This window comes from Taurulus bubalis, assembly GCF_910589615.1.
Source record: "Taurulus bubalis genome assembly, chromosome: 14".
NCBI classification, from domain to species: domain Eukaryota; kingdom Metazoa; phylum Chordata; class Actinopteri; order Perciformes; family Cottidae; genus Taurulus; species Taurulus bubalis.
In genome coordinates this window covers 26,090,023-26,104,940 of record NC_136602.1, presented here as the reverse complement: position 1 = coordinate 26,104,940, position 14,918 = coordinate 26,090,023, and the positions used below count along the sequence as shown (strand labels likewise).

Below are 14,918 nucleotides of genomic sequence, written 5' to 3'. Positions count from 1 at the left end.
TGGTTCTCTGCCCACCCGTAGTTTAAAATGTTGGATGTGCGATGTGAGAGAACCCGTGTCTGTCAACCCCAGATTCACTGAAGAATGTAGGGATGAACTCATCCCATTTGTTTTCAGTCCCAATATCTCCACCTTTAGGTATCAGAGCCGATCCCGGTGTTGGATCAATGAGCTGCTTATTGATCAATGAGCTGCGTATTGATCAATGAGCTGCGTATTGATCAATGAGCTGCTTATTGATCAATAAGCTGCTCATTGATCAATAAGCTGCTCATTGATCAATGAGCTGCTTATTGATCAATGAGCTGCATGCCTCGCTGTGTGGAAGTGACTGGGATCAACAGGCTTGACTTAAACATTGCTTTGCTGAACAAAATGTAATAAATAAATATATATCAATCATTATATATTATTAGAAAAACATCTTTAAAAATGAACATGCATTGCAATTAAAGTGTTTTTTTTAAATGTCGCAATAAATCTGCCAAAACCTGAGCAGGGATCAAAATTCTAGTATGTGTTGAACTCAGTATAAAAACATAACATTTTATTAAATAGATCGGCCTGACGCCGATATCTTATTTAGAGGGATTACTTTATCTATTGCGTTTTTATGAAAATCCCTTGTTCTTTAAATGAACAGAAACAAAGGGGAGGTTTTACTTGGTCATTACATACGTTTAACAAGAGGAGAAATCTCAGTCTTGTTTATTTTTTGATGACATGCCATACATGTACACTTCAAGACAAAAGCACATCTCTATCATTCACTATTCTGCACGTATGAGCCGCGACTTGGACCGATGTCGGTGTTTCTTACACGTGAAAACACTCTTCCCTGGTAAACCTGAGACCTGAGAACACCTGTATGAGGCCAGCACGTAATGAGAGGTCTTTATGTGCCGAGGTGTGTGTGTGTGTGTGTGTGTGTGTAGTATGAATGTCCCTCTCAGCGTGTGTTTATGTGTGCAGTAAGTGTGGGGAGTCTGCAAGGTGTGTCTCTCTCGGAAGGGAATGTCTGCCTATAATACGTGTCCGCATGAAGTTATCTGTGTGTGTGAGGAATGCAAGGTGTGTGAGTGTGTAATGAGGGGGTTCGGAGGGAGCTGTGATTATTCTCGCCTCCTGCGGTGCGGGTCCTCTGGCTCTGTGGGCCCCAGGGAAAGCGCCCTGTATTTAGCGTGTGGGAACGCACATTCTGCCCCCTTATCGCTGCATTGTTGCAGCCTCGCTCTTTTCTTCTCTTTTTTTAACTAATTGAATTCTTGACTCCTGAGCCACGGGGACGGCGAGGGAGAGACCAAAGAGAGAAAGACGTGAATTTCGGTGGCTTTTTTTCTTGCGGTTGAGTGGGGCAGAGCAGTGGGGGTGAGATTGGAGTGTGTGAGGCCGGGTGGTGGTGGTGATGGTGGTGGTGATGGCGGCGGCGGTGGGGGCGCAGTCGGAGAGAGAGAGAGCCGACTCTGGCTGGCTGGCTGGGTGGCTGCTGCGGCGTCACCCTGTACTTTGATACCAGAGGTCAAAGGTCGTCCTCCCCCGGCGGTGGTGAGAAAGTGGCGAATCGGGGACGGTTTATCCAACAATCATTTTCTTTTGGAGACTTTCAAAAGCGCTTTTGGCCCCTGCGACATCTTTGTAGTTGTGCTTGAGGAATTCTCCACAAAACAATTGTACCCCCCCCCCCCCTCCCTGTTCTCACCTCTCTTCAGGGTAGCTTCTCCCTTCACTGCCCAGCCCCCCTCCCCCTCCTCTGCACTAGTGGTCAGTGTAGCGTACCCCCTTTCCCAAAACGCCAGACCCTAACCAAGCTAGGAATCAACATACTCGCCTAGTCGGGAGGGACTCTGCACATGGCCGTATTGCTGTTGGCTTGCAGGCTCTACGCTTCTTGAGTTACCATCTAAGTCTCATCGTGAGAAGGTGTAAGAGTTTCTTAACTGTAATTAGAACATTTCAGACACCTTCATCCCAATACTTACTATATGCAGCACCTTGTGTCTCCAGCTTCCAAGGCTTTAGTATTCTTCAAAGGAACTACTTTGGAGTCAAATGAGGATATTTACCAAGGAGTTAGACCGACACCTTATTTACTACAGTAGTATATAGTAAATACTCCTATAGTATTTAGGAGTATTACATTGGTGAACTTTGGTAAAACCAATTACTTTTGGTTTTACCATAATCTAAAGTAATTTTTCCAAGATCTTTCAATGGAGCTGAAAGCTGTAAGAGGTTATTGAACTAATACTTCCTCACAAACAGCCTTCCTCTTGGAAGATGAACACACACTTGCCTCTTTTTCCAAAGCGTCTCTCAGCGTTTACAGTTCAGCAGCAGAAGCCCTATGGTTTGTGCTCCATCACTTTCTAGACTTCCTGTGAACCAGATGAACGGTGGCTGGGCTCATGATACTTGATAACTCAGAGCCTTCAAGCGTCACGCAAGTTATGTGGTGACGTTATTCTGAGGCTGCGGCGGGAAGACATTGTGGCGAGCATCAACCCATCTCTGTATTTCTTTAGAACATTTTTCACTCTTGTGAAGGGAATCCTGCAGACATACATCCCAATCCCCAACTGTTGGGGATCTTTTCATATTTCACAGGACTGGTACTTCATCGGACACAAAGTTATATTTATCAGCAGCACCATGGATGTAGAAAAAAAACCAAAGGTGAGATCTTAAACCAATCTAAAACTCATGTCCACAGAAGACAACTTTGAGCTGAACGAGCCCGGCTCAAAGAAACCTAATCGCCCGTGACTCGGTGTGAGCGCTGACCTGCCGCCACACATCTGCAGCTGCCCGGCCCACTTCCACCTGTTGGGTCTTGTTTGAATGACAGCAGGGTCGGCAGGAAACACCTCAGTCAACTATTAGCGAACCACCTGCCCCACTTCCTACTGCCTGGACCCGCTCACACCAGCTACACAGCAGGAGAGAGAGAGACACGAGCAGGAGACTCATCACTAATGGAATCTATATTCTCAAATTAGAGATGAACCTGTGAGCAGTGGACTGGTCAGAATTGCTAAAAGGTTTAAAGCATGGCTGCACCAGCATGGCATTCAGCCCAGAATCACGTGGCTTCAACATGCAAACTTCATCCAACTTGCCCACATTCAGTCAGTGAGAGGTATGGCGAGTATAATGTGACCCTGTTTTTCCTGGCGCTGTGGAAATGCAGATTGTACTGAATGTAACCAGACAATGGTTAAACATGGAGGATGTTTTCAGTTTGCATTATTCATAAGCGTGCTCTAAATTAAGGCTGGAGTCTCTCTGCAGTGCAGCTCAACAAAGGAGACTATTGCAATTTCAATTATGGAACGCTGTTGGGTTATTTAAACAAAAACTGAAAAACACCATTTATATAAACAATCGTGTTATTTTGGATTTCCTCCTTGGACCCCAAAAACAAAGCATGTTGAGCACTTTGTTTTGTCTTCTACATGCTAATCAAGACATTGCACAGTAATTATTTCATATATTTCCATTTTTGTAAATGAAGAATGATTTTTGAGTTTGGGTTAAGAGTTTAACTCGCTGCGGTGTCACCAAGAGTCCTGACCAGACGTCAGTCTGTGACGAGAACGCGTTGGAGGGAACACCAATAACATCGTGAGAAAAAAAACCTATCTGACCCCGTTTCACCCCTGTAACCTCCTGTAGTGCCTCGTCATAGTTCATTGAACCTGTCCAATATGGGCTCCGTCAGTGGGCGGAGTGTGTGAGTACACAATATGGTGGGGAAAAAGAAATATGATCGAGAAAAGCAATTTCAATGGGGGGGGGAAGAGAAAGCCAAGGTCCAAAGACACAGATAGGATGGATGTCTTTTCCGAGGCAGCGGGACGGGGGCGGCAGCACCGCAGCCTTGGCATTTCACCGCAGCCACATAATCCTCACTCGCAGACCTTGAGATGATATCCAGTGGATCAACAGAAACACGGGGATGGAAACAGAGGTGGGCTGGGATGTGTGTGTGTGTGTGTGTGTGTGTGTGTGTGGTGGATGGATTCATGTTAAGTATATAGATTATCAGTTTGATAAATGGATTTTTCCCCAGGTGGCTGGCGATAAACGTAATTAACCGCATTTTCCGTGCACCAGCTGATGCCGGTATCACACACTGCACAGATAATATTATTGACATTGAAGTTATTTTTAGTCGATATCAAACTTAACCGTTGTCTCAACCAAGGCACAAATATAACAAAGTACAGAGGCAAACAAAGAGGTCTGAAGCCCAAAATAAATGATCTGCTGGAGATGGATAATACAATATGTGGTATTCAAAATAAATATTTCACAATGGAACATTATGATTTATTAATTAGGAATGGGTTGTAGAAGTGCGATAAATTGCTTGGTTAATAGTGTTGTTTCTGTATTCATTCCCTGGAAGTGATCAAAGGACGGAGGAGTGTGAAGCAGGGACAGTTGCATTTCTACTTTCCACTGGACACACCACCACCACCACCACCACCACCACCACCACCACCCGCTGACATCTGGTTTGTCTTCATGGGAAACGGAACCGTCAGCATGCCGGGACAAATGACTCAGTATTAACAGGTATCTTGTCGGCAGTGATGGAAACACAGGTGCACGGGCCAATTTTCCGGCGTGATGCGAGTTGAAGGAAATCTACGATCATATTATCAACAGGAATTTGGACAATACAGTTAATATGCTCTCCTTAAAGCCACCAGACTCCAGTCAGATAACAGCAATTTTTACCTCGCTGGTCAAGGAAACACTTGACAGATACAAAATAAAACTCATCTAAACCGTCTTTGTTCGTCTTTCCACGATTCCAACTGTCACCAAGTATGGTAGAAATTAATTCTGAATTCACCGAGTTAGATGTGAAAAGAAACAGCAGTTATAAGCGCTCCTCTAAGCCAATGGTCTCCATTGACAGAAACTGTTATTTTACCTCGCTGATCAATGAAAACACACTTCATTCAAACGTGACAAAAACAAAATAAAACTGTCTTTCCTTTGTTAAAACAATCACCATCTTTGGTTTATAAGATTGGTGTAAAAGAACAAGTAACCATGACATCCTCACTGTTTACTAAAACCTTTTGAACGAGACACACCAGGAAAAGGACATTTTGGCAAACTAGTCCACTGGCAATGGGAAGGAGTCTATGGCCTATTTCAGTAGTTTTCCTGTATTTAAAAAAGCCTGCATTAACGGACACATTTTGGTGGGAAAAGGGTTTAACACAAGCTGCTTTCAACACACTTGTGGAAGGAAGAAGGCAGCCGTGATTTACCTCATTCACTCGAAGCCTTTAAACTAACAATCTCAGACTTCTGTCAAAGTGGCACATGGCACGAACAAATGCCACAAAGTGCTACAGAGTGAATTACGACACCTGCCTTGAGTCGTACACCTGGGAAGACAATCAGCCTCTTGAATGGAAATGGAATGAAATGGTGGCTGGAAACCAGGGTTCAACTGTCCACATCGTATCTATATTCAGCAGATGTTCAAAAACATCATTTTAAACTAAGGCTACATGATAAAATAATGATTCAGTCATCTCCCAAAAATATTGTAAGTCTTGTAGTAGTATTTTAAGTATTGTCTTCAATGAAAGCCGACAGGAAGAAACACTCAAACTGTGCACATCAAAATACTTAAAAACGATGTAGGTTTGATATTCCAGAAAAGGTTGCATCCCACAGATCATAATTCTGAATTTAAAGACAAGACACCGAAGACAGATGTTCACACACATCCTCCGTTTTGTTAATATTCCAGTATTTCTCACGATCATACTAAGACATCTATATTGACTTGACTATCATCAAGGCATTGGCTTAGAACAGGGTCAACAACCTTTACTATCAAAAGAGACATTTTTGGCCAGAAATAAAATACATCTACAATCACTGTTGCACGCCTCATGGAGTTTACAGCCATGTCTGTCCAAAATGTTATCACTTCATCATTTTATCTTTTTAGACATTTGTCTGAAATTGTCAATATTTAAAAATGTGTTTTGTTGCAGTGACCTTTGACAACCAAATTCGAATCAGTTCAAACTTAAGTCCAAGTGGACGGTTGTGCCAGATTTTCAGAGATCAAGGCGTTGCTGAGATATTATGTTCACCAGAATGAGGTGGATGTGAGGTCACAGTGGCCTTGACCATTACCGATTCAAATATAATGTGGTCATCCTTGAGTCCAAGTGGACGTGTCCAATTGGAAGAAAGTCCCTTACAGCGTCCCTGAGACGTCTAGTTCAAGAGAGTGGACTGGATTAACGTACAGACCGACAGATTCACAACCAGAAAACATAATGCCTCCGGCCACGGCTTTCATTGGCGCTGGGGGGGAAATAAAGCCAAAAATAAACATACTTGAGCCATGAAATAAAGGTAACACAGCCCATTAAGTTCAATGCAGCGAGGACCCAATTGCGAATGGGAGGCAGACATTGAAGAAACGTCCAAGAAGATTTGGTTGGAGCTCCTGCTGGAAATGTCTTTCCATTACCTTTCTTGTTTACAGGTAAGCGACCAATGTTGGCGGTGAGAGCACACAAATCTGGTAATGCACTTTTAAATTCTCTATTTTCCTCAGATTTGGATATTTTGAATCCCTACCTGGCCTAGTTCAAGCACAATGGTATTGGTGGCTGAGCCTTGAGGTGGACTATGAGTTATTAAAAGGAACATTGCCTGCAGGTCTACCACACATGGTTTTATAAGTCCCATTTGTGGGGGCCAACACCATTTCAAGCTTTTTTGTACACTTTTAATATGATACCGTTTAATGTATGCGAGTCCTTGAATGCCTATCTTCCACAGCGCCACTCTGCAGTGGAAACCGGTAATGCCAGAAATTCTCAGAATGTTTAAAAGACCGTTCTCAGCTTGAAGCCGGTTTCAGTTCTGCAATACACGTATAATTACTGCATCATAATTGTGTGTTGTCGTATCCTTTTTGAGTTTTAGCCCGGCTTGTGCTTAAACAACTGGGGTGAAGACCAGGAGGTTTTCTTGGTGTTTTGGGCAGAAGTTAGTTTAACAGGTTTATCAGTGAGTTGACACCTGGGTTCCAGAAGAAATTGTAATTAACCAGGCCGTTGGTCAGTGAGAGGTAGGAACCATTATGAGGGGGCAGCAGTGCTGAGCCTGCTATTTCAGCCAGCAAATTGGAGAAATTAATGATGTGGATAATCTGCCTGCCCCTCTCAGATCTGAGAGACGCTGCGAGGCCGGGATCAGACGGACGAGGCCACCATGCACTGGATCTATTCCCTTCTGTCCCTTCAGTTTCACTTTGACTGGAAATAAGGACATTTTATCAGCTTCCAGTACTATTTACACGGTTTAAGGACCACGCTATGACTGGACTATGTTAGGTTTCAAGGATTCAAATTGAGGGTTAGCGGTAAACATCTTTAGTAAAATGGGTTCTGGTTAGACCTGCTCCTATACGGCTCGGTACTGAAGAGTTTCTGTCCATATTGGATGACTTTACAATGCAGGACTGTGTCCTTTACATTTGATTGTTTAAATTTAGCTGACGCTTTTATCCAAAGCGACTTACAATAAGTGCAATTCAACCGCGAGTACAAACTCAGAACAACAAGAATCGAGAAAGTACAGTTTCTTCAACAAAGTTAAACCCCAAAGGCCTATTAGTAAATGCTATTTAAGTGATACCACGGTGCTACCTTCCCTATTCAAGGTGTAAGGGAAGAAGGTACAGGTGTAGAGTTCGGGGTTATATGGATGTTTGTGTAGGGCATCCAACCAATGTTCCCTCTAATTTTTTTCAGCACTGAGCAAAAACATTTTTTTCAGCACTGTGAGCAATTCTCAACCACGCGACCTGCCGAAAATGACCACAAGCCTGGTTAGCCATAGGGGACTCAAAGAGATGACAGCAAATGCATCAATATGTATACAAGGTTGATATTTATTCAATATCCTTTATAATGGCTGGACTTTGGGAACATTTTAATGATGGTGTTTTACCAGTCAGTTTAGTTGAACTTAAAGGATCTTTGTTGAACTTCAATAAGGGGAGGTTATGACTGGTTCACTGGTTATGACTGATAATGATATATATAAAAAAATAAAAGTAATTTCTCAGCAGGTACAACATTTAAGTGGAACTTCATTGAAAGAAAAATGCTAATGCAGTGCTTAACAATAATTATAGGCCTATTAAATTGACATGGTGTCATTTTTCCTAAAGGTAGCCTATATAAACAATTTAATAACTTCATATTTAAATATGTCTGAAAGTGTCATCCTACCTGTGTCAGTTTGGACTATTTCATCTAGCCACTCATGTTAAACGTTAGGCAGACCTTTTTCTGGGGCGCCTGCTCTGCCTTTCTTTTCGCCATGGAGGCCTATAGCTGCTGGAGCAGGGCCCGCCAGGAGGAGCCCAAACAGCGCCGGCCCGAGCTCATGTGGCGCTCTGGGCGAGCTTCGCTCCTGGCGCCCGGAGGAGGACAGCGGGGTGGGGGTGCTAACGGAGGCAGAGCGCTAGCAGAGGTACAGAGAGCGCATGTCGAGAAACGGGACGCTGATTGGCCAAGAAGACTCGACACGTCAAAGATCTTCTATTGTGGAGATGGCTCACTCCTATCTCAGAAACACTGGCGCAAAAAATATTTTTAACTCCTGAAAAAAAATCGTTTGTGCCGTCTGAAAAATGTGCGCCGTCTGAAAAATCTATTGCGCGGCCACTTCGACTGGCCTGCACGGCCGCGCACGCGCGCAGCTTAGAGGGAACACTGCATCCAACCCAATCCAACAGCTATCAGATGTTACGATTTATTATATTGTGAAACACGGTACACACTATAAACAAAAACAATCCCTTTGGTCATAAAAGCTTCGGATAAATTTCTTGCGTTTCCCTTTCAGGCATGTAGCACACATCAGGAGAATGTCCGTCACGTAGCCAGTTCCTAATTTAGCACCACAAAGAAAAGCCGTGGGCGCTGACATTAACCACTGAGCTTTGTTTGGAACGGTTCCTGAAGCTGACCTGTGATGTTTCCCACTCTGCAGCCAGATGGACGATGGCCTGCCTCTCCGCTCTGGACGGGCAGGTGGGTGAAGTCAGGCTACGGTTACAGCGCTCTGCATCTGCCCGCCTCAGTGTTGTCAATGCTGTGTGTTATTAAGCGTGTAAACACGGCTGAGCAATCAAAGGAAAGCACCACTACAAAGAGCTCGGTTCTGCTCCATCTCAGCCAGTGGCTTTATGGATAGCTTAACTGGTTATGTGCCGACACGGCGTTGGGAACTTTGACTGTATTCTATTAATCGTGTACTTTATTTCTATAACTTGGACAACGGTGGTGAGAAATGCAGCGTTACAAACGAGAGTAAACAATTTAAAAAATATATATTATAAAATAAAACAGAAAATGGGAAATCAGTGTGAATGCAATATGAGAGCGGAAGCTGAACAAGCAAGAAGAAAGTTACAGTTTGTGAAGGAATGTGCACTTTAATCAATGTTGAATGGTAGAAGTGAAGCCATGTCACACACATTGTGATGCATTGTCACCGATGTCAAAAGACATCGGTGACAATGCATCAAAACGCAGACATTTTCCAAAATATAAAACATAATTATGTCTTTCAAAATATATTCAGTTGGCGAGAAAATATGGCAGTCCAGATCTATAACGCATAATAAACATGCTTATAATGTGTTATAATCTGCTTTAAGCACTGTATAATTATAAGCAATAAATATTCACACATAAATTATAAATATTCACACATATTATATTATAACTACAATCACTGTTATGATGCACTATAGTGTGATTACTGCAAGAGGTCGTTGGGTACTTTGAAAAGTGAAGATGTTTTACTCGGCCAGAGCACCTCAGAAATCAGTTATCCAGTGATATAGTTTCTCTAGATGGCATCGCTCTGGTGTCCAGCACCTCCGTAAAGAGTCTCAGAGATATCTTTGATCAGGATTTGCCTTTTGATTCCCACGTAAATTAAATCCTACTTGTGGTTCCTAGAGTTTTAAAAAGTAGGATCAAGTTATCAAGCTGCTCTTCTGTGGAACCAGCTTCCACTTTTAGTCCGGGGACACCCTCAACACATTTAAGAGTAGACTCAAGACTTTCCTCTTTGATAGCTTAAAGTTAGGGCTGGATCAGGTTGGCCCTGGTCCAGCCCCTAGATATGCTGATATAGGCCTAGACTGCTGGGGACATCTTAGGATACACTGAGCTCCTCTTCTCTCTATCTCCTTCTGGGTGAATTCATGTCGCATTAATGCACATTATTAACTCTACTTCTTCCCCGGAGTGTTTGTGCTTTTTCACCTTACAGGTTTACATGGATTGTGGTTTTATCATTTATTTTTATATAAATAAATACTATGAATATTTAAGTTTACAATACTATGAATGGTATATAACACATTATAAGTATGTTAATAATGACATGAGCGTCAAAGAAAATGCTACCAAGAACAAAATGAAAAAAAGGTAAATACTATTATATTTTTGAACTTCTTTTTTTCTTTACTCTGTGTTAAATATCTTAGCAGCCAAACAGGGGTCAGACTAATCATAGAGGATATTAATATGAACGCTAACATCAAAGGGGTGCGCTGGATTTAAATATCACAAGACAAAACGAGAGCACAGTAAACATTTCATCACGATTCTCTTGGTTTTCATAATTGTTGGAGACCAAAATCATAAGTGAAAATCCACCGGCCCCTAACATCAATCACTGGTTTTAAAGAAGAGCATTCTGTCTGTCCCTCTGCTCGTCTTCCGATTGTACCGGACTAACATGTTTTTATTTGCGACTCCTGTGAACCAAACTTGTGTGCGTGATTCTGATGCTTACCTCAATGTGGGGCTAATAGCAACAGACCACACTCTGTCATACATGGGAATGGTGTCTCTGGGGCAGCTGGAGTTCAGAGTCCAGATCTAAAGAAACAAAAGTCCCCAGTCAGCACAATAAATAATGTCTGCAAAAACTCTGTCCGTCCGTCCATTATCTGTAACCACCTGTCCTATATAGGGCTGTGGGGTGCTGGAGCTAAAACCAGTACATCACAGGACCATACTATGTTATGCTCATGACATATAGACCCCTTTTCCTGTTGTTGTTTTGTTCTTTACGAGTTTCTTTGAATATGTCCAGTCACTCCCTCTGAGTGATACTTGAGAAAGTTAACATTAACCTACGACAAAACGCCAGTCATCTACACACCCGACAAAGAAGGCAACGTGCATCGTACAGATATGTTTAGAAATCTTTGGATGCCTGTAATCGACCTGCTAAAGTGGCTAATCCAGCATTGGCAACAGTTGCCAAAATGCTAAGCGACCCCAAAAAGGAAGACCCACCTATCACAGACTTTGGTTCGCAAAAGGCTCTACGAGGAGGAACATTTTCTCTCCATCTCTCTCCTTCAGTCGTTTACGTGAGCAGCGAGCTCACCGCTTCGGTTAGCAGAGGCTAGCTAATTTATTAGCAACGTAGTCTAAAGGGATGTCATGTGTACAGATTGTAAAGCCCTCCGAGGCAAACTTGTATGTGTGATGTTGGGCTATGTAAAATAAACTGAATTGAATTGAATTAAAAACTATTAGCGATATAGTCTGGAATCATAGTTTTCTCATCGTAAAAGGTATGTGGTAAAGTTGGAGCCATACTCAAACATAAATTCTATAACTTTACCCTACAACTCTTGCCTCCACACGTAATCATGACATTGGTGAATTGAATCTGAAGCTAAACCTTCTTGTTCTGGAGAATTGTAGAGTTATGTTTGAGCGCAGTAAAGTCTACGTCCTACAGTCTTCCTCTTTCTTTGGGAAAACCAATGTGAACTCTACACGTCATGGAGCTGTGCATCGCTCCTTAAATCTGGATCGTGGGAGGTCGTTCTGACCCGGGTTGTTTGATCTCTGGATCCACTGACGATGAGTCCGCCTTTAGAGTCCAGGCAGTTGACTTCCTGGTTGTGACCCGACAACTCCATCGACATGTCCCGCCTCCTGCTGTGAACCACGATCTTGCCGTCACTGAGAAAAGAGGAGTTGTTTTTTAGGACGAGTCTGATACTTCTCAGGAGGACGTCAGCCTTCATTGAGAAAGAAAATACAAGCGAGCCCTGATCCCACTGTGTGAGTGATATAAACTCAAAAGGAACAAATAGAAGCTCGAGCTTCACCTTCCGCCGCTGATCAGGTGAGAGTCCGTCAGGACGAAGCGGCAGACGTCGCCCTTGTGACCCGAGTAGATTTCCAGCGCTTTAGGTTGGAGCTTCCCGGAGTCCGTGCTCAGGCGGTACGCTCCGATATCGGCAGCCTGAGACAGAAACAGGACGTTCCCGTCCAGCTGCAACCACGGCAACAGTCTGAAGACAAGACACAGGATTTGAGAGGACAGTGATGCGCTTTCTTTGCGAGCGTGACATCAGAAGATTGATATCAATCTCATGTGTGTTAGGTATGGAGTCAGAAACATGACATGGCTAGCATAGCTTTAAAGAAAGCTAGGCAAAATCATGCATCAGAGAACACATCATCGTACACACAGCTCTGAATTCTCTTTTTTATATAGATTTTCTCATTTGTTACACTGCATATTGTCTAGGTGATATGGAGAAGAAAATAAGGTTAAATCATTTCAGCTTTTAAACATTTTATAGGCAGAATACTCACGCACTTTGTTTTCCATTTGAGATGAATTGCCTTTTTGCAGACCCCGTGGTACCAGTTTTGAGCGACCTTCACCCTCTCCTTCAGTGGGATGGAAGGATATCTGCAACGACAGCAACAGTTTAACACTATATCCTATGGCCGCTATGGATTTTGAAATATCGGCTAGTTTACGATTTAAAACATCCCCACTCCATCGGAATGCTCCTTAAATCTGTAATTTGGGATTTTGGGCTAAAAAAATAATAATTATTGAATTGAAGCAACGTAAGAGGACATACAGAAACACTGCGATTAATAGAAGATCAATTCAGTTTTATATGTTTTCCAATACAATTTAGGTGAATGGAATTTATTTTGTGGTGCTCACAGTATTAAAAAAAAATGAAAGAAAAACAGTAACATCTCTTTTTAAAATCAGTGGTCTCATAACTCAGGATCATCCATTTTTTTTGGGACTTTTGTCATCATGTTCCAAAAAGATTTGTTGTGTGTAATTACAAAATAAAAATGGTGATTTGCTATATAGACAGTGGTGGGTTGTGAAAATCACCCTGCCTATTACCACAGCTTTGTACTCATATCTGGCATATTCCTTCACAAATGTGCAACAACATTTTAACACACACACACACACATATACATATATATATATATATATATATATATATACATACATACATATATATACGTATATATATTTATATATATATATATATACGTATGTATATATATATATATATATATATATATACATACGTATATATATATATACATATATATACATATATATATATATATATATATATACACACATATATATATGCATATATACACACATATATATATGCATATACACACATATACATATACATATATATATATATATATATATATATATATATATATACATATACATATATATATATATACATATATATATATACATATACATATATATACACATATACATACATATACACATATACATACATATATATATACATACACATATATACATACATATATATATACATATACATACACATATATATATATATATATATATATATACACATATATATATATATACATATATATATATATATACATGTATATATATATATATACACATATATATATATACATATATATATATATATATATATACACATATATATATATACACACATATATATATATATATATACACACACACACGCCCCAAGGGAGTACTCAGTAACACTGTCAATGCACCAGCCCAGGCTAACGCTGGGCAAAACAAAAACACACACGCCGCCGGTTCGTCATCAGTGTGCGACTCTTGTCTTACATGTCCGTCCCGTTCCGAGTGATTCCGGTGTTTAAAAACTCTTTGGCGATCTTCCGCCACACGGCGTCCCGGTTCACCAGCCGGTGAACGCTTTTACAGACTTGAGAGAGGCGGCTGAGGGATTTGTAGTCCAGAAGAGACAAGACGTGATAGAGAACATCTTCCGGCAGTTGCGTCAGCAGCATGCTGAGCTGACGGCGCTGCCGGCGGGTCGCGGCCGTGCTGCCGCGCACGCGCAAAGGCGCACGCGCGCGCGGGGCTACTTTGTAAACACGGGCTTCGAACGCAGCAAACAAAGTATCTTATTTTTAGAGCGCAGCGGGACTATCATAGTGAGCATGGCGGAGGAAACAGGAAGTAACTTCCTGTATTCTGATGACGACGACTACTGGACGTGATGACGTCACGGGTTCTCTGTCCAAACTTCTGTCTGTCCAAATACTCCTGACGTCATGTCTGTTTATTTCTTGAAATAAATTCGTTTGTTGTGTAAGTGCCTATATTATATATGATATAGCACTTACTTTTCATTTTTAGCACTGACAATGAAACAATAAAAAATGCTAAAATAATAAGACAATAGACGGGGAATTAAAGGCTGTGGCATATCATAACATTTCAATAAAGTAACCCGAAGGTTTGCTGACGGCTATTCGGATTATGGTGTGTCATCAGCGCGTAGTTATCATAGACGGTACGCACGAAGTGGACGTCGCCATCGTGATGTCACCCATTGGTTTGTGTGGACGTTTTGAAGCCTCGCAATGTTCTCCGTGGCCATCTTGGATTACGGCCCTCGCCATGTTGTTTTCATCGCAACCGATGAACAGAAGTTACCGGAGCTACCTGCCTGGCTTGAATCCAGAAAGCTGGCAGAA

The 14,918-nt window shown here is 41.9% G+C and overlaps 1 protein-coding gene across 1 annotated transcript in view; it reads right to left on the bottom strand.

The window, feature by feature from the left end:
* fbxw4 (F-box and WD repeat domain containing 4) overlaps positions 1-14,328 on the bottom strand; it is a 57,952-nt gene extending 43,624 nt beyond the window's left edge. Inside the window, exons 1-5 of the mRNA XM_079229612.1 lie at positions 14,041-14,328; positions 12,715-12,810; positions 12,218-12,403; positions 11,936-12,068; positions 10,879-10,964 (exon numbers count right to left, since the gene is read on the bottom strand). Of these exons, the coding sequence (XP_079085738.1) occupies positions 10,879-10,964; positions 11,936-12,068; positions 12,218-12,403; positions 12,715-12,810; positions 14,041-14,225 (686 nt within the window). The 5' untranslated portion in view covers positions 14,226-14,328. The remainder of the gene's footprint in view (positions 1-10,878; positions 10,965-11,935; positions 12,069-12,217; positions 12,404-12,714; positions 12,811-14,040) is intronic.
* Between the last annotated feature and the right edge of the window lie 590 nt (positions 14,329-14,918).